The 23,653-nt window shown below is 43.8% G+C and overlaps 1 protein-coding gene and 1 long non-coding RNA gene across 2 annotated transcripts in view; one reads left to right on the forward strand and one right to left on the reverse strand.

The window, feature by feature from the left end:
• ITIH5 (inter-alpha-trypsin inhibitor heavy chain 5) overlaps positions 1-23,653 on the forward strand; it is a 264,995-nt gene that overhangs the window by 168,317 nt on the left and 73,025 nt on the right. Inside the window, exon 8 of the mRNA XM_069229267.1 lies at positions 9,042-9,213. Within this exon, the coding sequence (XP_069085368.1) occupies positions 9,042-9,213 (172 nt within the window). The remainder of the gene's footprint in view (positions 1-9,041; positions 9,214-23,653) is intronic.
• LOC138288064 (uncharacterized) overlaps positions 1-23,653 on the reverse strand; it is a 150,899-nt gene that overhangs the window by 7,548 nt on the left and 119,698 nt on the right. The gene's annotated exons all lie outside the window — the stretch shown is intronic.

Consider the following 23,653-nt stretch of genomic DNA (forward strand, 5'->3'; position numbering starts at 1 on the left):
CCTCTGTGATTGAGTGATAGTGCCTTACAAGAAACCACACATACAGAGTATTTCAAGCTAATGACATTATAATATTCAGTACATGATCCATATGGATCAACAGAGTTGGACATGACCACTATTTTTTGTGCTTCTTTTTTTGTGCGTCTCCTTGTGATGTATTACTCATTTTGTCTTTGGGTTATACACTAAGCCTTAAAGATGCCAGTTATTGTGGTATCAGTTAAAGGAAACACTTCCTAGGAATAGGCGTCAACTGTCATAAGAAATAACTTCTTCTGATGTCGTTGACATCAAATGGTGTGTGATGGCACTTCGGCTGCCTCTGGTATTTTGGTGGCTTGATGTCCATGGTACAAAGGCCACTTTTCTGAGTTTTATTATTCAAGAAGACTGACGTTTTTAAACAATGTATGTTTTTGGACTGGTAGCAGAAATAATACAACTTTTGTGGCATTTATCAGAAGTGAAAACTGTGTGGACTTATTCCCTTCAACCCAAAATTTAAATGAGGAAGACGAGCAGGCACAAATCCTAAAGTAAAAGTACATCTGTATTATGGACATTGTATCCACCCACAGACATTTTAGCATTAAAATTTAAATTTGATAAATTGTCAGATAATCACGAAGGCTTATTCGGTATCTGGTGCGGTAAAACGATCAAGTCAGGTAGTACCGAGTAACCTGGAACTGGAGATGCTTCGTTTTATCACACTATACATGTATGTGGACTGAGGTAATGAGATCGTGGGTGAACCAAACCCACAAATACATTTATATCAGTACTCCAAAATCCAGTTGACAAGCGCTGGCAAGATTTCTTCGAAAACGAAGTGACCCCAAACCTTTATCTTACTGAGTGAATTAGGCTCGACGAAGGGAATATCCAACAACCGAACAGTGTCCTTGCTGTACAACTGAAATACTTCTTCCACATATGAAATCATAATTTCCTCTGTTGCCCATTCCAACCCTCCGATCAAAACATCATAAATGCCGGGCTTTCTTTCCATAACTGTGCCCCGCCAGCCCAGCTGGCAAGGCATGGTGACGTAAGCACCGACGTTTATCTGCCCTGAGGCAGAAAGCACCAGCACTTTCCAGCTCTCTTGCCAATATGAGGACTTCATGCTTTGTGATGTGCTCATCTGTTGTAGCAACACATAGCTGGATAGTGAAATAAGATGCTTACAGTGGGCATCAGAAGTTCGAGTGCCCGGCAGACAACTAACGTGTTTCGAAATTAACTAATGTAATGTTTAAAACAACTAGGGAAAATAACGAATATATTGTAATAATAAAGAAAAATAGCGTTTTATTAATTTTCAACACATTTTGGCATGCACTTCTCACTAATAGAAATCCCCATTCCTTGCTTGGCACCAGCCTCCCATTCTTGTCACGTGCCAAGAAATGTCACAAATAACATGAGTGAAGAAATGCCCGCGATTTAAAATTGTTACAAAATTAAACTTGTACACAAGCCCACTATAAAAGAAGACTACATAAGCATTACTCTTAGTTGGGAAACACATTCATAGACAGACCACTTGCGCGAATCACTAGTTAAAATTATTTATTAGCTCCAGTCATACAATTCCAAAATTAATTTCCTAATATTCTGAAACTCACCTAGGCCTTAGGTTCATTCGCTGAATCTGAGCTGAAATAATGAGCTCAGTGATTCAGTGTTCAACTTAGCCGATCTACTTTAATTTCTCAATATGTGTTTTTGCCATCCCAATGTATTGTATGAAATATGCAGAGGCTTAAACTTATGGCTCTTTTTGCAACAAGTTGTGGCCGTTTCTTCTGGACCCTCAAATATAACGTTCAGTGCTTTTTCATAGAAAGTGATTTTGCTGGCTAACATGCTCACAGTTCACAATAGACTAACGCAAAGAACAAACACTTCCCTAACCATCAGACGCGTGGAGAGGCATCCGTTATTCCGAGCTCTGTACAGGCCTGTGTTATGTCCTGTGTCCCCCCCCATCCCCTTTATGTCTAAGCTGGTGCTGGAAAGCTGAGAGTGAATGATGAGGTATTAGAATGTCGGGCCGTGGTGTGCATTGAAAGTTAGGAAATAGAGGTAGTTGGAGGGATGCTGGAGCCCTGACAGGACCTACCTGGGATTACTGTGGCCTAAGGGCTTATCACAAAATAAAGAACATACTTCCCACCTCAATGACTCAAGATTCTTGTATGGAAACCCTGCCCTCCAACTTCAACATTATAATGAGGAGTTGTTGAGGACCTGCCTGAAAAAAGCAGAAAGACTCTAGGGGTCAATGGGAGTCATTTCCGTCGTGAGAAGTAACATGGTCTGTGACAATGGAGTCCCAGAATGGGGTAGTCCGCAATAAAATCCACCGGCAAATGGTGTCAGCACAAGTTGATGGGTAGCAGTAGCCCACGGAGGAGGGTAGGCAAGGTCTGGCAAGGACAGGGAGCCAGCTGACGGGAGTTATGAACTGAGATAATATGTCCCAGTGCATAGCCCCAAGCTACGGTCAGTCCTATGGAAACAATGCTACCAGACAGCCCTGTGGAGACAGTATGGCGGAAACAGTGAGAAGGGGCAGGACATCTCTTTAAAGAAAGCATTACTTTAAAATGACCCATAGAGCTTTAGGCAGGTATACATTTAGAAGTAACAGTGACATAAGAAGGAGTGTTAATGAGTGCGCAGTATGGTTTCTCAATGAAGGTGACTGGAGCGCAGTTTGTTCCATGCCTCAAGATGGTCCTGTATCCCCGGTTGGTGTTAGTGTGCTGCAATGGTTGCACGCCACTATATTTGAAATCAAGTATCATGTGTTGTGTACTCATATCTCACTTATGAGATGGTCACTGTTCTATTTAGAGGCAAATGCTCTGTCTGCAACACTAGAGGGCCGTGCTCTGTGTGACACATAAGGCCTGAGGACTTTGAGGAAGGTAGTGTGCAGTCACTAAGAGCGCTAGTTAAAGGTAAAGGCACAGGGTAAAGGTGATCTGCTTATTTTATGGTACCCAGCACAAAGTGACCAGAAGAAACAGAGCAGCACTTGTTCTCACTATGATCAAGACAATGGGCAGAAGTCCAGTGACAATTTGCAGCACCAGATAAATGGGAACTTCTCTCTCTGATGTGAGTCAGTGCTGTAAGAAGAGGGTGTGGTGTTTGGGGGCATAGCAGTAGAAATTTGCTCGTAAGAGAGCCTCCCCAGTGTCTTGGATTCCAGTCCTGGGTGTTGGAGTGGAGGCACTGGCTATGTAGAATTTGATGTCATGAAAGAAGGTAGCAAGCTGATGTTTGATTGGGTCAGGTCTGAAGATGTTGAAAAAACACTAACCTAGACCTCCTGGTTAATTTAGAAAGAGAAATGGGTCTATCTCCAAGAACACTGGAGGCAGAAATGAGAGAGTTTTATTCAGGGGTATAATGTAGCCTGAAATCATGGGAAGATGAAACACCGTCTGCCTGGCATTAGTTCAGTTGTGATGTTAAAATATGACACTCAGTTAATTAATCAGCAGAGTTCTTGGGCATTCAAGGGCTTTGTATTATTCTACATGCGTCTGTTAAGAAACGTACCTTCTTTACTACTAATTGAAGTTAATAGGGTTAGGAAACAACTGATGATTCTTGTATATTGACATGTGCCATACACATAATATTGGTAATGCATATTGTGCTAGTAAACTGACATCTGTTGTTTGGGAATTACAGATTACGTCAATGTTAGTGGTGTGCTGAATGCTTAGTAAAGCAAGACAGATTGGAAGTTTAAATTATCCACATATATGTTGTTTTGGGAGTACAGAGTGAGTGTTTGGAATGCTGAGAGTTCATGATGTAATAGAATGTTGGCATGCGGTGTGGAGTCTTACTGAGAAGATAGGGACAGTTTGAGGAAGGACTGAGCTCTTTCTGGACCCATCTGTAATTGCTGTAACCTAAGAGTCTAACATGAAATAAATAACATACTTCCTGCCTGAGTGGCTCCAGTCTATTGTATTAAGAACCTGCCTCAGACTTCACCAGTCTCTTTGATGGCCTATGTAGGCTTTTTTCTTAAGGCTGCATGTAGGTAAATGGATGTACTTTTGGTGTTGCATGGTTTATTAACTACTTAAATCCAATCTCTTCCTTCTTCGATATGCTTCATTATAGGGCTTCTCCTCGCATTGATAAAGACATTTACTAATGTGGGCTACGAGCCTGGCAAAAATGAGTTGGTTCTCTGCTAGGTATTTTTAACAGCATTACATCTCTGTATTATAGAATTATGGTAAGTGTATCAAGTATTGTATGAGGGAAAAAGGTGGTGTATGTGATTGATTGACTGATTATTTGGCTTATAATATTCACTAGGGTTTCTGACTTGGTATTATTCCTGCACAGGAACCTCTTCTTCATCCAGTGGAGGACATGATTTAGATGGTCTGCTCCATTTTCCATGTAGAAGTGGATTTGGATATCCTTGGCGTACGTTCGGAATGGCCTGTGGTACAGCTCATGGGTTTCTGCTAAGGGGCAAACTTTGATATTGAAAAGAAGGAATTCACTTGCGAAATTCCTCACACTACTGGGTGTGGTGGATTCAGTTAAACAAGTTCTGTCATTTTCGACTGTCACCTGTGAGAAAGGATTGAGGCTATTGTAAAGCATGTCCAAAGTTACCTCCCCCAAACTGAAACATTTTCAGATCTGTTAAGTGATCAGGAGTGTCATAGGCCGCAGGCAGATCAAGATGAATCAGGATGCTTTTTATCCTCACCCAGAGAGATGAGACGCTGTTCCTTCATAATGGCTAATGCAGTTTCAATGTCTCTTTTCAGTCACAATCCACATTGTAGTAATAGAGATGGTGGTTAAGTTCCCCTGAATTTGTCTTGATCCTTCCCTTTCAATGATTCTGCTGAGGAAGAGTGGTTGGAATTACAGCCGTAGTGGATAGTTTTGGACCACTTCTTTTTTTTAGGAGAGACGTGATGAGGGCATATTACAGAGGGCTGGAGACAGTTGACATTCATCAGATCGATTTTTTGATTGCCAGAGATGGGAGGAGTTCCCTGAGACATATTGCCAAGCATGGATCAGGGAGCCCAAAGATGTTTTGGTTTTGAGAGCCAGGTTTAGGACCACAATATATTCCAAGAGTTTAAACAGAACAAACATGGATTCCAGGTGTGAAGGACCTGGTTGGGGGTAACAAGACACATGAGGGGTATTTGTGGTTGAATCACAGATTCTTAAAAGTTTGTGTGCTGCTGCTGCAATATACTTAGATTGCTTTTAAGGTTTCAGGGTTAGAAAGTTCTTGATATGTGTTAAAGATTTCTTAGGTTTGGTTGGGTACCTCCTACATTTATTTGGTATAATAATGTCTAATTGTTTTTGGCTCTTTTGATGGCCTTTGGTAAAGCCTCCTGCATCTCTTATGGTGGCCTTTGTCTTCTTCAGACTGAGATTTACTCCCTTATTATTCTAAGGTCAACTTGATACTATTCAGCCCTGCAAGTTGATGGCTTCGAGTCTCCCTCTTGGACTTTCTGAGTTTAGTGAGAGCTACTTCAAAGCAGAAATGTCTACATTGAGTTAAACGCTTTGAGAAGAACATTGGAATCATTTGTTGTGGGTTGAATGCTTTTGGCTACAGTGTAGGAAGATTTAAACACCTGTGTACTGTCTGGGGTAGTTAGAGAAGAATCATTTTTACTTCAGTGGTTAGTTTGTTTGGCTTGCCAGGTTGATATGGTTTATTAAGTGTATTCTGTTGATGCACAGTTAAGTGTGCTGTATCGAGTTTCTATGTGAAAAAGTCTAGATTGTGCCCTACTGAATTTGTTGAACTGTGCAACATCAGTTTGAGCATTAGTTACAGTGAAGTACGAGGAAAGCTACCGAGTGTAGTGGGGTGTGGCAAAGGGTAAAATGGGTTCAGAAGTACCAAAAGTGGTGCATTTTGTGTTTATACAGTAGGCTTAGGGTGAACATTTTTAATGTCAGCAGATACCTATCTTTGACTCAAATGATAACAGTTCTGCTGCTATAAGTATTAATGATGATTTTCCTGAAGGTGCCACATGAAATGATACCATTGAGTCTGTGGCCACCTTAGATTTCTGAGATCTTGTTGAGGGTGATATCAGACTGGAATGTCCCTGTCCTTGAAATAAAGCTCAGTCTTGGTAATTTTACAAATAAGGATTATATGGACAAATACTAATGTAACTTTCTGGGTTTTAATTTATTGTGGTGTTTTTTAGTCTTTCATATTCAGGGTAAAGATTGGAAGATATTGGATAGGTAAGCTCTTGTGATACAGTGGTGGTCTCTCATGTTGCTATTTGAGAGATGTGAGGGAAGTACAAGGATTTCAGGCATCAAATGTTCAGTGTCTGATAGGGTGGATACAATTTAGTCTCTAAAACCATTACATATTGTTAAACGCTTACAGTAAATTGTGGAGGTCAACCATAAAGTAGATCTGATACACAGGCTCTGACTTTGCTTATTATTGGTAGATTGAGCACTGCACAAGGGTTAACTAAGTTGTGAAAAGTGGACAAATTGTGCACACAAAGTTGCAATATTTTGGAATTTAGCATAACTTAGATTACAAACAAAAGTTTGCAATGGATGTGGCTGTCATGTGCTATGGTATTTGGGTTCTGCACCCCATTTTCAGCCGTGGCAAAGAAGTTGCGCTAGGGATCCACAGAAGCTTGTTCCTCATAGACATCATTCAAACTGAAATATTACCTGGCCGTTATGAGAGCAAAGCAAAGAAGGCAGAGAATTATCGGTGCTAAATTTGATCTGACATGCAAATGATAGCCTTGTTCATGAACACATCTATATTAAAATACATTCATTTTGAAAGACAGACGCAATTGAGGTAGCTTGCTTCTTTTAACCTACTTGTCATTCCATCTATTTGTTCATATCCATAGATGTCCTTATTATATTAACTGTGTATAAGCATATCAATTTACCCCATGTCCTTCAACTTGTTTAACCTCTTTTGATGTAAGTGTTATGACACTGGTAACACTCGCATAATATGTTACTAATTCCCAACTACTATAGTCTCTGCTTCCTTACTCAATAAGCACTGGACCCGTCACTCTAGGCCCAGATTTACAAACACTTTGCAACAGGTTTGTGTTACTTTTTTAAAGCAAACCCGAGGTTTGTGTTACTTTTTTAACGCAAACCTGACACAATGTGTTATGGTGGGATTTACAATCTAACACAATTTTGCGACTTGAGTTAGATTGTAACCCACTGTTACACAAAACTGCTCAATGCGCTGCCCAGAGTTACTTTTTTGAAAGGGTGCATTGCACTGATCGCTTATCACTTACCCCTTGTCTGCAGGCAGTGACCAGATGGATGTTAAAGTGCAAACTCAGGCTAAATGAAGACAAAACAGAAGTAATGCTATTTGGCTACCACCCCCGCTTAGGACTCCAACCTTCTATCCCAGACTCCTTAAGGAATCTGCCTCCCCAAAAGAAAATATTAAGAGCCTAAGAGTCTGGCTGGACCCTCGGCTCACCATGGATCACAAAAAAAAAAAGATCTTTGCAAGTTGCTTCAGTCTGCTTAGACTCCTGAGGAAAGTCTTTAAAGTTCTTCCAATTGCAGCCAAAAGACTCATAGTCCAGGCCCTTATTATTTCTCGCCTTGACTATGGTACTGTATTTTAGTTCCCCTAAGTACGTGATCAGAAGATTGCAGATGGTTCAGAATTCCTCTGTGTGGCTTCTCTTTAACATACCTAGACACCTATCCACCAAAGCGGCTATCTCCTCTCTTCATTGGCTCCCCATAAAACAGTGAATAAAGTTCAAAGCACTATGCTGTGTCCACAGGGCTTTACATAACAGAGGTCCTTCTCTGTTAAGGTCACTGGCTTACTTCTATATGCCTTCCAGGCAGCTTAGACCTTCATTGGCTGCATTAGCCAGACTTCCTATAGTAAAAAGAGCCAGATGGGCTGGCAGTTCTATGGCCTATCTAGGAGCCAAATTATAGAACGTCCTTCCTCTCGATCTTCGCTTGACCAGTCACGAGCTCTCCTTTCATTGACTACTCAAAACCTGACTATTCAGAGTATAACCCTTGCACTAATCTGTAGAGGTCTGCATCTAGCGCTGGGAGGCCTTCGGGTAGCCATGTGCTCCATAAATACCCATAACATAATATAACATTCCATGGGTGGTGCATGGGCATTTCCATACAACCGCCTATGCCTTTTGATGCAAATCCCTATCTACAAAGAATTGAAGAGAGGGATTTGTGCCAAAATTCTGCAACTCCTCATAGAGAAATGTTTTTATTTCTCCACCTTTTTCCCACTTTGAATATGTGCTGTATTGTACAGCTCACATACCAAGTGGGGAAACTCCATAAAGCATAATTTTGTATTGGAAGGGATCCCTTCCAGCACAAAACCTATGCTTCCCACAATGCAGACAGACGTGTACTATGGCACCAAGTTGTCTGCTTTGGCATATGACAGCCAAAAGTGCATCAGCATTAGAGAGCAGAACAGCCCACATCCTAGTAGATATGTAGTGATGTTCTTCTCTATCACTTTCACTCAACTCAGTGCAGCAACTTTACTTGCTGTACTGCATTGTGTTACTTCTGCGAAAATCTGGGGTAGATTCCTTACACTTATTCACTGACATGCAAGCCTTCTGTGTTATCCCCAAAACGAAACAACAGCTGCCATTTCTGCAATACATTTCAGTCAATCAGGGGTATTTCAATCTTTCGCTCCTGAAGATGAGACAGCAAAGAGCACTGGAGAGATGATTTAGATGTAAGGACGTATGAGGGATCAACACTAAGTTAAAAAATAGAGTTTAACACTAAGTGAAAAATGTTTTTGACTGTATTGCTGACTGACCATGATCACTAAGATAATGCATGTGCAATCAATTTTTAAGTTTAGTGCTCCACATTTGTATTTTGTAACAGTAGGAATAATTTACATTGAACAACTCTGAATCATATACATTTGCCAATTTTTCCAGACAAAAGATGCCCTTTTCACAATCCTTCAAGACTTGCGACCTGATGATCACTTCAACATAATTGGATTTTCAAATCGAATTAGAATTTGGCAACACAACCGTCTGGTGCAAGTCACTCCTAACAACATAAGGGATGCAAAGAAGTTTATTTATACCCTGTCACCTAATGGAGGTAATACCATTGTATTCTCAAAGATAAATCGATATCTTGAAATTGTGCAAAACATGGTCTAATGATGATTTTTTTAAATAGATATGGCGTGTGTGCGTTGAATTGAAATCAGCACTCTGATATGCAATTACCTTTCCTTTCGTTAATATTAAAAATGGGTACAAGAGCTTAATAAGACAATGCATTTGTTAATGTTTGTAACTGGCCCTTGGCAGTCCTTAAGGATAACCTGAGGGCCTTCGCTGGCTCCTGTATTTTAAAAAACCTCTCATTGTCACAAGAAGAACATCTGATAATTTCTCCAACTATCCTTGACTTCCCCTCAGTTTATACCTAGTCTATCTGATCTCTCTATCTGCTGCCAATCTCTACCTCTTAATACCATGTCATAAGGAACTGGTACATGTCTAATCTGCATCCTTTTTCCATGCTGCATTACCCAGAGCTACTTGTCCTCTCCCTCTCCTCAGTGCCTGGGCATTCCTTTCTCTAGCCCACTGGCTCCCAAACTGTGCTCCAGGGCCCCCTGGGGGTTTGTGAAGCCTCCTGATGGTTCTGCGACTGCTTAGAAAAATAAATAATATTAACAGATTAATAAAGTGTATATAAATAAAGTGGCTACACGTACAATTAGAAATGTTAAAACATACTTCAAAAAGTCAAGGAATTTGAAATTAGAGGCTGAACATTAAATTAGGATCCTCAGATTTATTTTTTCAAGAGCAGTGCAGGTGCATCACACATAATATGGTATGGATGAGGCACGGCTTCAATTGAATTTAGAAAAGCTCCAACCTTCTTATTAGAATTATTATTATTATTCCAGTAATGACTCAGTGGGGGTCCCCGGATTCCAATAATGATTCAGTGGGGGGCCATGGTTCCAGTAATGGAAAAGTGATGGTCCACAGATGTCAACAGTTTGGGAACCACTGCTGTAGCCAAAAGCTGAAGTTATGCTTGTCATTTAGATGATTTTTAATAAAAGGCACGTATAACAAAAAAGTAATTATTATTAAGTAATTGAGTGTGTGAGTTTTCCTGCACAGTGTATTCTGCCCTTGTGGATTTTAATTCAGTGCATGCAATTTGAACTGAAATGAAAACGTTGAAGTCTGAAGTACTCCACTACCTATTCAATTTATTACACCACCTATTAGTCTACATCAAAATGTACAGGCTACATGTATATCATTTCTCAGAAATCTGATGTAATTAAACGATGCCACATTCCAATTCACCCAGGATAAGCTCACAGGAAATTACATCACATAACCTCAAAGTAACACACAAAAGAGCCTTCAAACAGCCTTTGACTATGAAGAAATCACAGAACGTAGATAACAATTTCCTAACACTAAAAAGAATAAACAACAAAACATTACAGAAACAGATAAAAGACAACCATCCATGGGGGGCCACTTAGGGAGCATGTCAGTGGGGGTCACCCCTAAATGACGCTGCTGTCATCAATTTCCAGGCTAGTGGGCGCCTGACTGACAGTCCCTTGCTGTTTCTTGTGGGATGGGAGTGATGCTCCTATCCGTATTTTACACTCTGAAGATGATGCCCCACTTTTGGGTACTTGGAAGTGAGTCATCAGAAGATGAGAGGCCAACACATTCACCAGTTGGATGGGAATCACTGACAAAACCACAAAAGCACTTATGCCACTTTGAGGAGTAGGAATTTCAGATTGGTGTGTGCTACTTCAGGTGTACAGCTACACTGATATTCTATTGCATTGAAACCACTATATGGAATACTAATTCTAAGGATATCACTACAGAGAATACCACATTAATAAATTAGCTAAATGCAAGGATAAGTCTGCTAACCTTAAGCTTAATCCTAATTTATAAATGTATCTTTAGTCTCACCCTAAATATAAAAATAAGCAAATACCTTATTCTAGCCTTAGATCTAACAGTAAGGAGTTATATAGACCCTGGAAATCAAGTGCTTTTCATGTTTTAATTGCTTTGCCACTATGATGGAACATGTTAGAAATTAGGTTACCGGTTGAGAGGGGTATGAAACCCTACTCAAGCAGAAACCTCAATCCTTGTCAGACTGAAGTCACAATCAAATCCCACATTACCCAGTGGTCAGCTCTCTACTAGCTTGGCACAGAGCGTCAGGTCTTAGAGGCAATGTGTTAATACACTTTCAACAGTAAAAAATGTAAAACATGACACAAGGATAATCGCACACCAATTTAGAAAAATACATTTTAATAAATAAATCAAGACTAAAACAACAAAAATCCAATCAGTAGAACTAGAGAAATATAATTTTAAAGATTTAAGTGAAAATGTTGCCACAAAGCGGAAATCACTAAGCACAAACTGGTTATATGGTTGCGTGGAACTGGGACAAACTCACAAAGTGAGGTCCAACATTTATACCTGGGTCTGTATTTTATAATGTGCCACATTCTCCTTGTTTGCACCGGGCTCACCTTCCAAAAGGTGCACCTGTCGCAAACAAGGAGAATGCAACATAATATTTTGAACTGGTTGCTTCCAAGGCAGCTGTGAATCTGGTGCTGTCCTGGGGGTAGCCCATTCAAGTGAAATACAGAGCAGCTTTAAAGCAGCTGCTTCATTTCACTAAGCAGGTGCCAACCCATCTGCCCTGCAGGGTGTGTCCGGGAGTCCATTGGTCCCATTTCACACACCCTCCAGAGGGCTGCATCAGAGTGCGCACTGACAGTGCGCCACCTTTTTGTGGCACACTTTCAGTGTGCCTCTTGATGTCTTCTTTAAATTTGTGGCCATATCTATAAAATGCAACAGAGGCAAAGAGATTCCTTCATTTGCATGGGACAATGGCCCCATGCAAATGAGGGGATGCCCTCTGATGATAGACTGGTGCTATATGCGCACCAGGCCAATTGGTTTTACAGAAGGGGCAGCACAGGTGTCTGTGACAGTGTGCCCCAGGGGTGTGCAAAGGGGGAACAAACACCCGTTGCACCCCCAGTGCCCTTTATGTAATAAAAGTGTAAGCTTTGAAGTAGAGGAAGCTTCTAAGTGTTTTCACCCCCCTGAGGTGTGAGGTATTCCCTTCCATCCTGTCCTGGCCCCAGTTTGTCTGAGGTCACAAATGACCAGTGTCAAATCCTATGTGATAGTGCTCAAGTAGAGCCTCTGTGGTGTGCAAGTGCTCCTCCCCCCCATAAATCAGAGTGACCTATCCTGCCAACATCTATATTCCCTTTGTCTCACTGTCTGTAAGCAATACACAAAGACCACCTGCCATCTACACCTAGTCAATTGACCCAGAACTAGGCTGCAGTCACCAAATGGTTAGAACAATAAAATGCAACCTTCCTGCATTTCCAGAATTGTGAATAAAAATCTGACTTTACCATTGAAGAAAGCTTGTAATAAGAATTCTGTAGGCACCAAACTCAACTCAACCTGTCTATCTGCTCCCAATTGGAAGTTACAGCTTACTAAGTATAATAATGTTACCCCAATGTTATCCGATGGGAGAGGCAGTTCTAACAGTAGTGAAAAAGAAATTTAAGAGTTTTTCACAACAATGATATGTAAACCTTAAAAGTACTTGTCCCACTTTTTAAATACACTGCACCCTGTCCTCTGGGCTGCTCTGTGCCTACTCTAGGGTGACTCATATGTATTAAAAAGGAAGTGTTGGATCTCACAAAAGGTTTATTTTGCCAGGTTGTAATGGCAGTTTCAAAACTACAGACATAGGCTGCAATGGCAGTCCTGAGACATGTTTAAAGGGCTACTTAAGTGGGTCAGTCAATCAATCATTTTATGTATAGCGCAGTTACTTACCTGTGAGAGTCTCAAGGTGCTGGGCGAGAGGGGCCTCATCCAAAGAGCCACGCCTTAAGGTTCTTCCTGAAGATGGTGAGCGACGGGCTTTGTCTGAGGTGCAGGGGAAGGTTGTTCCAGCTCTTTGCTGAAGTGTAGGTGAAGGATCGTCCTCAGACAGTGGTTTTGCAGATGCAGGGGATAGTGGCCAGGGGCGTCTAGGCAGAGTGGAGGGTCTGGCAGGGTGTGGAAGGAGATGCAGTGGTTCAGGTAGGCTGGTCCTGCGTTGTGTATGGCATGGTACATGTGGGTGAGTAGCTTGAAGGTGATTCATTTCTCGACCAGGAGCCAGTGGAGGGTCCTCAGGTGTTGCGAGATGTGTTCTCAGAGTGGGAGGTCCAGGATGAGTCTAGCGGCGGCATTTTGGATGAGTTGTAGTGTTTTTATGTTGTTAGTAGAGGGGCTTGCATAGAGGGCGTTGCCATAGTCGAGCCGGCTTGTGACTAAGGCGTGAGTGACTGCCCTGCGACAGTCTGCTAGGATCCATCTGAAGATTTTCCGAACTTTGTGGAGTGTGTACCATCAAAGGGAGGCAACTGAGTTTACCTGGTGGGTCAAGGATAGGGAGGAGTCGAGGATGATGCCTAGGTTGCGGGTGGGCTCAGTCGGTGCAGGGTGGGCGCTAAGGGATGTAGATCACCAGGAGTCATCCCAAGCTGAGGTGGCGTTTCCGAAGATGATGAGCTCTGTCTTGTCGGAGTTGAGCTTGAGGCAGCTTTCTCTCATCCATGTGGTGATGGCTTCCATTCCTGGGGGGAAGTTCCTTTTGGCTTTGTCCGGATCTTCAGTGAGGGAAATGATGAGTTGTGTGTCATCGGCATATGACACGATGTTCATACCGTGGCTTTTGGCAATGGCTGTGAGAGGGGCCATGTACACTTTGAACAGTATGGGACTCAGTGTGGATCCTTGGGGGACTCTGCAGTTGACTCCTGTGAGTCTGACCCTCTGCGTCCTCCCGGAGAGGAAGGAGTGGATCCATTCAAGGGCTCTTCTGTGGATTCCTATGCCATGGAGCCTGGTGCTTAGAGTACTGTGGGAGACCTTGTTGAAGGCTGCTGAGAGGTCGAGAAGTATGCATGCTGTAGTGTGGCCGCGGTCTAGGAGTAATTGGATGTCGTTGGTGGCTGCCAGGAGGGCTGTCTCCGTGCTGTGGTTGCTGTGGAAGCCAGACTGGGAGCTGTCCAGGGATTTGTTGGCCTTGATGACATTTCGTAGTTGTGCGTTGATTGCTTTCTCCAGTACTTTGGCGGGGTAGGGTAGCACATGATGGGCCGGAAATTCTTTAGTTCTGATGGGTAGGCCAAAGGTTTCTTCAGAAGAGGACTATTTTGTGTGTTTCCAGTCCTTGTGGAAGCTGCCAGTGCTGATGTAGCAGTTCATTGTGTTCTGGAGCTCAGAGGCGTGGATGCGCTGGCTCTGATGTATATGTGATTTGGGCAGGGGTCCGCGGGGGCTCCAGAGTGGATGCTGGTCATAATGCTGCCTGTTTGCTCTGTGGTGAGCGTGAACCAGCTGCAGATGGCCTGGGTGAGTTCTGGTGGGGTGGTTCAGTCACAGGTTCCAGTACCAGGATTTTCCAGGAGGAAGCTCTCACAGATGTCCTGGATCTTGCGGCGGGAAAAGGTGGCAAGTTTGTCGCAGAGGTCCTGGGACGGGGGGATGCTGGTGGCTTTAGAGGGGGATCTGTGAACTTGTTGATGACTGAGAAGAGTTCCTTAGAGTTGTGTGTGTGGAGGAGTTGATGCGTTCCCGGAGTGTGTCCTTCCTTGCGTTCTTGATTTTTCAGCGGTGGGTGGCGGTTGTGGCTCTGAAGAAGGCGAGGTCTTTGCTGGTTTTAGTGTTAATCAATTTTTTCTCTAAATGTCTGTGGGTATGTTTTGATTCTTGGACTTCGGTGGTAAACCAGCTGGCTTTCTTAGGTACACGTTTGGCCGATGTCAGCCTAGGGCTAGAGTGTCTGCACATTCGGTGATCCATCTGTTGAGATTGCACGCTGTTGTGTTGGTGTCATCGGTGGGAGGAGGGAGAGATTTTGCGAGAGATGAGGTGAGTTGCTCATTGGTGATTTTGTTCCATTTCCTGTGGGTGTTCGTGGGGGTGCGGCTGCTGGGTGCAGTGATTGTGAAGAATATGCAGCAGTGGTCAGTCCAGTCTAGGGTGGAGATGGTCACCATTGTGATCAAGTTGCTTGAGGTGAAGATGGGGTCCACTGTGTGTCCTGAGATGTGTGTGGGTGCAGAGACCAGCTGTCTGAGGTCGAGGGTGGCGAGGTTGTTGAGTAGAGCGGTGGTGTTTGGATCAGCGCAGTCCTTGAGGTGGAAATTCAGGTTGCCGAGGAGGAGGTAGTCATCTGACTCCAGGGCCTGGTCTGACGCCAGTCCCCGCCCAACTATGGAAGTTGGGCAGGGGCTGAGTGGACTGTACACCTGGGTGTGGTTGGTGTGGACCAGGAAGTGAAGGTGTTCCATGGTGGTGCATTGTTTTTTCTGGGACAGCCTTGACACGTAGTGAGGACTTGTGGACAATGGCAAGTCCTCCACCTGGGCAGGAGCGCCGGTCCCTCCTTATGATGCTGTATCCGTCGGGAATAGCGATGGCAATGTCTGGTCCCGAGGTGGGGTTGGTCCAGGTCTTGGTAAGGAAGGCGATGTCTGGTCGGTGGGGTCTTTGTGGAGGACGTGGATGTTCAGTAGCAGGCAGTTGATGGGCTTGTGGAGGTTGTTGGTATCTCTGTGTGTGGAGAGTACCTTCAGCTTGTTGATGCTGGCACTGAAGTTGGAGTTCCTGCAGGTGAAAAGTTTGTGGGTGTCCTTGGGGGAGATGAAGCAGCAGTTGTTGAGACGTCCGGTGTTGAGATGGAGGAGGGTCTCTGCGTCGTAACGGAGGCAGGCCAGGGGGTGGTTTGACGGAGATCCAGGGTTCCTGGCGCTCGATGCGGTCTGGGAGCAGAAGGGCCTGCCTTTGGGGCAACTTTGGCGCGCCAGCAGCAGGTCCGCTGCACGGCTATGCTGCGCCTGCCATTAAGAAGGGGAGTGGAGTGGGGGGAGCAGTCAGCTGGCAGGCGGGAGGGTGGGAAAAATGCTTCATGGGGGGGAGAGGGGCAGGGCTGCAGAGTGGTATGGGAGGGGGGCAGAGGAAAGGAGGAGAGATGGAAAAGCAAATGAAACACGCGTGAGAAAAGGCAGAAAAGGCAGAAAAAGCAAGAGTGAAACAGTGACAGAGAGAAAATACCCACTTGTGATGACCACTAGACCACCAGGGATGAGGACACACACAGGGCTGCCCACCAGTAGCATTTAATTTACAGGCCCTGGCCACATGTGGTATCACTTTACTAGGGACTTATAAGTAAATTAAACAGGCCAATTGGATACCCCCTCAGATCTCATGCTTTTATTTCTGGGCCTCGAAGAAAAGACTGCAAAGGAGTGTGTCAGCAACTGAGGTTTTACAGGAAAAAGAATGAAGGAGAGACCACAACTTCTTCATAATTTAGTAGTTAATTTCAAACACTCCTCTTTCGCAGCTGTAATATTCCAGCACATGTTGCGAAGATCATAAAAAAAGCGCCTGGGCCTCTGCTGTGATTTTCTGTGAATTTTCTTTCTTTAAACTGTCTCCAGGGCTCGCCTCGTGGTAGCCAGAAAGCAAGGATGTAGCAAGGGTAACTATTCTGCTGGAGATCAGCTTTACTTCACCACTGGGAATGGGGATTTCTCAGCTCCCACAGCATTATCTAAGCAGGTCTTATCCAAAAATGTTCTTCAAATGCGGTGTTTGAAAGTCAAACAGAGGTGTGCGGAGTACTCCATTGTGGACCACCCATGGAAGTCATTCGTACTTTGAATGGATAGCTTCAAGGGGCTGTCCTGAGCATGACCCACAGATTTATGGCTGCAGGGAACAGTGGGGTGGCCTGTCCTTTTAAGTAATGCTGAAGGTGGGACTCTGAAGGGTAAACAGTGAACTTTGTCTGGAGCGTGATAAATTAGCTGTAAACAATTCGGATGATCACAGCCCAGGAAAATCTGTTCAAGTGAATTTAAGTGTACTCTGCTGCTGCACTGTGCAAAGCCATCACCATGAATAAGAGCGCTTTTTAAAGAGGCAGCAACCTGCAAGCAGCCACGCCATATGCACACTTCAATGAAAGGCTGTTTACAGATGATTTATGCAAGCGGGGCAGTGCAAGCACCTTGCATACCGCTCAGTGTACGAGCACCGCATGAAAAGGCAGCTGTACTGTGAGAATGCGTTTGCATTAAAATATATATATATAATAATACAATTAAATATCATAAAAAATATTTGTGAAAGCACGAGTCATGTTCTTCGTAGCTCACAAGAAAGCAATAAAAAACATAAACATGTTGCTTCGGATACCTCCGTGAGAGAGGGTCTAGTTATACATGCACAGGAGATGTGCAGCCTCAGCCATAATAGTGTCTGGCAAGTTCAGAAGGTTTTCGAGACAATAAACCCTATTGTAAGTGCTGCCTAAATCCCCATTAATATTGAACCAGGAATTCGGGGTTCGATTGGGGCACACATTTGCCACAGACCCACCGGTTTCTCCCTGCACAATTTTTGCAAAGAAAAACAGGATTCCAAGATTTGCATTTTGTAATGGGGAAAATGTGCAGTTTTCCAATGCGATAAAACCCATTCCGACTTGCAAGCGTGGAGTACAGTGATAATTTCCTCTAAAAAAAAAAACAAACCCTGCAAGATCGTAATTCTAGGATAACCCCTAAAAGGTTACAAAGGGTTTGACATATTCTTCAAAATGACCACTCAAAACCCAATACTAACTTCAAACCTCACTATCACCTCGTTCTCAACCTTATGCTAATACTAACCATTACGCCAATCCCATTCCAGCACCTATACCTACTCTAACTTTAAATCTGTGAAATACTGGACCCATTCAAGAGCTACCCTAACTTTACCAGAAACTAGTGAATGTTTGGTGCAGAGCAGGTTTATGCCGTGACCATATTTCTATGTTTACCCCTCCCTAGGGACCCTTGCATAGTCAGCGGTTACTGGACTTTCTCTTGTACCACAGAAGGCTCAGGGCTTCACGTATGATTGCCCTATAGGCTCATACGCAGGCTCTTCCAGACTCTTCCATTGTTGTCTGTCCAGGCACTCATGGACGGCTTCATAAGGCGGGGGTGGCTTGAACTCAGACGCACTAAAACACGGTAGTAACACTGCCGCCTCCTGCGCTCCGAAGCACATCATAAACTCTGTGATGAATCAATCAATAAACTAAATTAATATCAATTCAGAATTATTATTTGATAACGACTAGGTAGTTTTCTATGTGTGGAAAGGCAGCTGGAAATAGACAAATCACTGGAAAAACAGAAAGCCCGAGCTTTTTCTGGAACCAAGATATGACTCAAAATGTACCATACTACTTAGAAAATATATAAATATAGTGTAAGGGGACGCATCTATGCAGTGAAATGCAGGGGACAACACTCTGGCATTCGAAGTGCAAACCAGTTAATGGATTTTACACAGTATCATAGGTTATTTATGTCTGCTGTTTGTCCTAGATTCCCATGAAGCTGATAAATAATCAAGAAACTCAGTGCTGCTCCGATCTTGCAAAAAACCTAGAAAACCAACACCTAAATGTGGACTCGAACCATACAATAGACTTACAACCGAAGAAGCAAAGGGAACTTGAAAATGTCCTTAGTCCTGGGGTGTATGACATGCCATAGCTCTAAGTTCAAGTGTAGGCATAGTTGCAGGGACCCGTAGAGGTCTCAGTGGAAGAGAAAAGGAATCAACAACCTTAAGTGGTCTCTTTCTTGCTAACAGCGGGGTTCAGTGAAGACTGAGTGCATTGGACAATGCAGCTGAGAGTCAAACATCTTCAGTCCACATTCCCCTTGAGCAGAATCATCAGTGCGCTGTGACAGAGCCACTGGGGAGCATCATGTTCCCCAGGAGCGTGCACATAACCTCTACTCTCTTTTGTTTTAAAGATCTATATATATATATTTATATTTATATATATATATATATATATGTATATATATATATATATATATATATATATATATATTTGCATATACATACATATATACGGAGATAGAGAAAGAAAGAGAGAGAGGGGATAACTGTTTAACATAATTCAATATTGCCATTGAGGGATTCGAGTGACATTATAATCCTGAGGCCAAAGGTAGGCAGGTTTGTAAATGTCACCAAACACCACAATGCAAATATGGGATCATATATGCAACCTGATATGTATTTTTATACTATATACTATATTTTTCCACCTTCGCACACAACAAATCCCCCGCAGCCCCTGAACAAAATCTCCACAGATCAGTTACTCTCAACCCTAATCCATAACCAACCAGCCATCACCACCGACGCCAACAACGCTGCCCTCAGCCTCACACAGTGGATCACCAACAGTGCCGACAACCTCGCCCCTCTCAGAAGCCACCCAAGAGAGACCAACATCAGGAGACCCCTGTGGTTCACGGACGCCCTCAAAGAATCCAAGAAATCCTGCCGTACCCTCGAAAAAACCTGGCGCAAAGAACACACTGCAGAAAACATGTCAGCCCTCAAGATCGCCACCCGTAAACACCACCAGCTGATCCGCTCCACCAAAAGGGCATCTTTCAAAGAGAGACTTGACAACAACACCCACAACAGCAAAGAACTCTTTAACATCGTCAAAGAGCTCTCCAACCCCAACGCCAACTCCAACACCATCACGCCCTCATAAGAACTCTGCAACTCCCTGACCACTTTCTTCCATCGAAAGATCACCGACCTACACAACAGCTTCGGAGCCCAAACACCGCCGCCCACCACTGAACCTACCGCACCAGCCGCTACCCACAACGCCTGGACCCCTATCAGCTCCGAAGAGACCAGCATCACCATGAACACCATCCACTCCGGCTCCCCCTTGGACCCGTGCCCCCACCACATCTTCAACAAAGCCGACGCCATCATCGCCCCCTATCTCCAGAGCATCATCAACAGCTCGTTCGCATCGGCCACCTTCCCCGAGAACTGAAACACGCAGAAGTCAACGCTCTCCTGAAAAAACCCACGGCTGACCCCAACGACCTGAAGAACTTCCGCCCCATATCTCATCTCCCCTTCCCGGCCAAGGTCATCGAGAAGGCCGCCAACAAACAACTGACCACCTTCCTTGAACAACCTGTTCGACCCCTCCCAATCAGGCTTTCGGGCCAACCACAGCACAGAAACCGCCCTCATCGCAGTCACCGACGACATCAGAACCCTGATGGACAACGGAGAAACAACCGCCCTCATCCTCCTGGACCTCTCGGCTGCCTTCGACACCGTGTGCCACCGCACCCTAATAAGCCACCTCCACTCCACTGGAATCCAAGGACAGGCCCTGAACTGGATCATCTTGTTCCTCTCTGACCGAACCCAAAGAGTCTACCTCCCGCCCTTCCGCTCAGAACCCACCGAGATCATCTGCGGCGTTCCTCAAGGCTCTTCGCTCAGCCCCACCCTCTTCAATATCTAAGTGAGCCCCCCTCGCCAACATCACTTGCAAACACAACATCAACATCATCTCCTACGCCAACGACACCCAGCTGATACTCTCCCTCACCAAAGACCCAGCCATCGCCAAAGCCAACCTGCAAAATGAAATGAAAGACGTCGCAGAATGGATGAAGCTCAGCCGCCTAAAGCTGAACTCGGACAAGACGGAGGTCCTCATCCTCGGACACTCCCCATCCGCCTGGAACGACTCTTGGTGGCCCACGGCCCTGGGCACCGCACCAACCCCTTCAGTCCACGCACGCAACCTCGGATTCATCCTGGATCCCCTCCTCACCATGACCAAGCAAGTCAACGCTGTCTCGTCCTCTTGCTTCCACACCCTTCGCATGCTCTGGAAAATCTTCCGCTGGATCCCTGCCGAAACTAGAAAAACCGTTACCCTCGTCACAAGCCGCCTGGACTACGGAAACACCCTATACGCAGGAACCACCGCTAAGCTACAGAATCGTCTTCAGCGCATGCAAAACGCCTCCGCTCGCCTCATCCTCGACATACCGTGCCACTGCCACATATCCACCCACCTGAAACACCTGCACTGGCTCCCCGTCAACAAAAGGATCACCTTCAGGCTCCTCACCCACGCACACAAAGCCCTCCACAAAAAGGGCCCTGGATATCTCAACAGACGCCTCTCGTTCTACACGCCCACCCGTCAACTTCGCTCAGCCAGCCTCGCCCTCGCCACCATCCCTCGTATCCGCAGATCCACCGCCGGAGGTAAATCCTTCTCCTACCTGGCAGCCAAGACATGGAACTCCCTCCCCGTTCACCTAAGAACCACCCAGGACCACCTCGCCTTCAGGAGGAGCCTCAAGACTTGGCTCTTTGAGCAGCAGTACCCCCTCCAGCGCCTTGAGACCCTCACGGGTGAGTAGCGCGCTCTATAAATGCCTTGATTGAACAAAATGTGCATCATTCGTGTCTTGCTGCATAAATTAGATAAAAATGCTGCATAATTTAGCCCTCCATGCTGCATAATCCTTGTACAGAGGTCTCCAACATTTTCTATAACAGTTGCTTATGTTTAATGAAAATCGTCCCTGGCTACTAATATTAATAGAGTTGTAATAGTGACCACATCAGATGTGATTAGGGTGATCACCTATCTGTAATTTTCACGGACTGTCTGTGAATTTACTTCAATGACCGTTTTCAGTAAAGGAAGTTTTCACAGATGGCATTTGTCTGTAATTTTAGTCTATCTAATTAACCTTTGCGCCAAGGACAAATAGTTGGGATGGCTCAGCTGAAGCAGCACAATGGAGTGGCTCCCCTGCAGTTATCTAGAGGGAGGGGTCAGGACAGACAGCTGAACTAGAAACCAGCCTTCTTGCCAGGGTTCCCGCTGCTGCGAAGATATTTAAATGTGTGCAACTGGTTAATCTGCACAAATAAAGGCTGCTTGAATGCTGTATAGGTGTTAATTGATAGAGTTCACTTTAAGCTGCCTGAAGTGAAAGATTTTTTCTTTTTGAGAAGTATTGTTAGAGTGTTGTAAGCTGAGCTGTGAAGTGTGTGCTTTTAATTGACAGCTAGGCACAATCTGCATATTACTAAAATCTATACTTCTTTGTCTTTAACCTAAATTTATTTCCGCATTTTATGGCAGTCAAATTTATACTGTGTGTAATGCAAATTTAAAATAGTGACTTACTCATTCACAGAGCTTTCTGTGAAGATTCTTAGCCAGAGCTCCCATAATTATGCGATTGTGTGGCAGCGGCCATTTTCACATAATTCTAGATTTTCCACATTTGCCATGTAATCCATCTTCTGCAGATTTTAACAGAAAACTATTCTAGCTCAAACGGTTCAAAACGAGATGTATTATGCCACTTAATTTGCCTTTTCCCACTGCATAATTTCATTAACTCTGCTGCGTAATTTAGCCCTGTCTTGCTGCATAATTCCAGTGGCCCTGCTCTTAGCACTACATATATACATGAAATTATGCCTTGCTAACCAAACAAAATTCAATTCCATGTGCCTTTGGTTGCCCACACATACATCTGCAGTCATCACATTATTCAGCAGAGGTTTCATAACATAAAATAATATATTTCCGACTGATTAGTTTAACTTTCATTTATTTTTCATTTAAGGTGTGAATTATGTTATATGCAATTACCTCATGGTGAAAGATTAACCACATGGTCATATAACTCTTGTTTTTTTTCGACTATACCTATGATTCTGCCTCCACACTCACTGACCTCGTCCCAATTACACTCAAGAGCAAAGTTTTCACACTGCTTTTTTAATGCTCTTTGACGTCTGCATTGACGAGCTTTGTAAAGTGTGGGAAAGCCAGCGATGTTAGCATATGGTTTCCAGTAGTCCCTCACCTTCACTTTGTATCTTTTTTGATATTTTGTCAAATTAACCCATGATCTGTATTTACTTAACACAGTTTACTATTCATCTGACAGAATTGTACAAAGCCACTGTCCTCTGTTGCTAAAGGAGATTGAGAAAAAGAAAGTAATATAGTAAGTTGCTTAAATACACTATGTGTGGACAGGAAACCTGGGTTCAAATCCCGACTCACAGACATGACTGAAATGTGCGATTTAAGTCAAATTTAAGTCTTAATTTGAGAGCCTTTTCAGACAACTCAGTTCAAGATGGATCCTGTACAAAAATCCCATTCATGGTCTTTAATGTTCCAGTCAAAAAAAAATATTGGCCAGCATATCGGGGACACTAGACAATTGGTTCACTTTTTTCACTCATGGCTTTGTTAATAAGGGGGTTAATAATTGTTTCAAAGTTCTGTCAACTAAATGAAAATAAAAAAAGACATTATCGGGTCATGCCATTCCACTGATGTGCAGATGTTCCAGAAGGCATGTGTGTCCCATTGGAATGATGTAGGCGGCATTTGCTTTTATTTTTCATTTACCAATCAAAGATGGTACTCAAGATGGATCAATGAATAAAAAATGAAATGTTTTTGGCATGAACGTGCTAATTAAAATAAAAAGACAGTGCGTTTT

The sequence above is a fragment of the Pleurodeles waltl genome, chromosome 4_1, assembly GCF_031143425.1.
Source record: "Pleurodeles waltl isolate 20211129_DDA chromosome 4_1, aPleWal1.hap1.20221129, whole genome shotgun sequence".
Taxonomy (NCBI): domain Eukaryota; kingdom Metazoa; phylum Chordata; class Amphibia; order Caudata; family Salamandridae; genus Pleurodeles; species Pleurodeles waltl.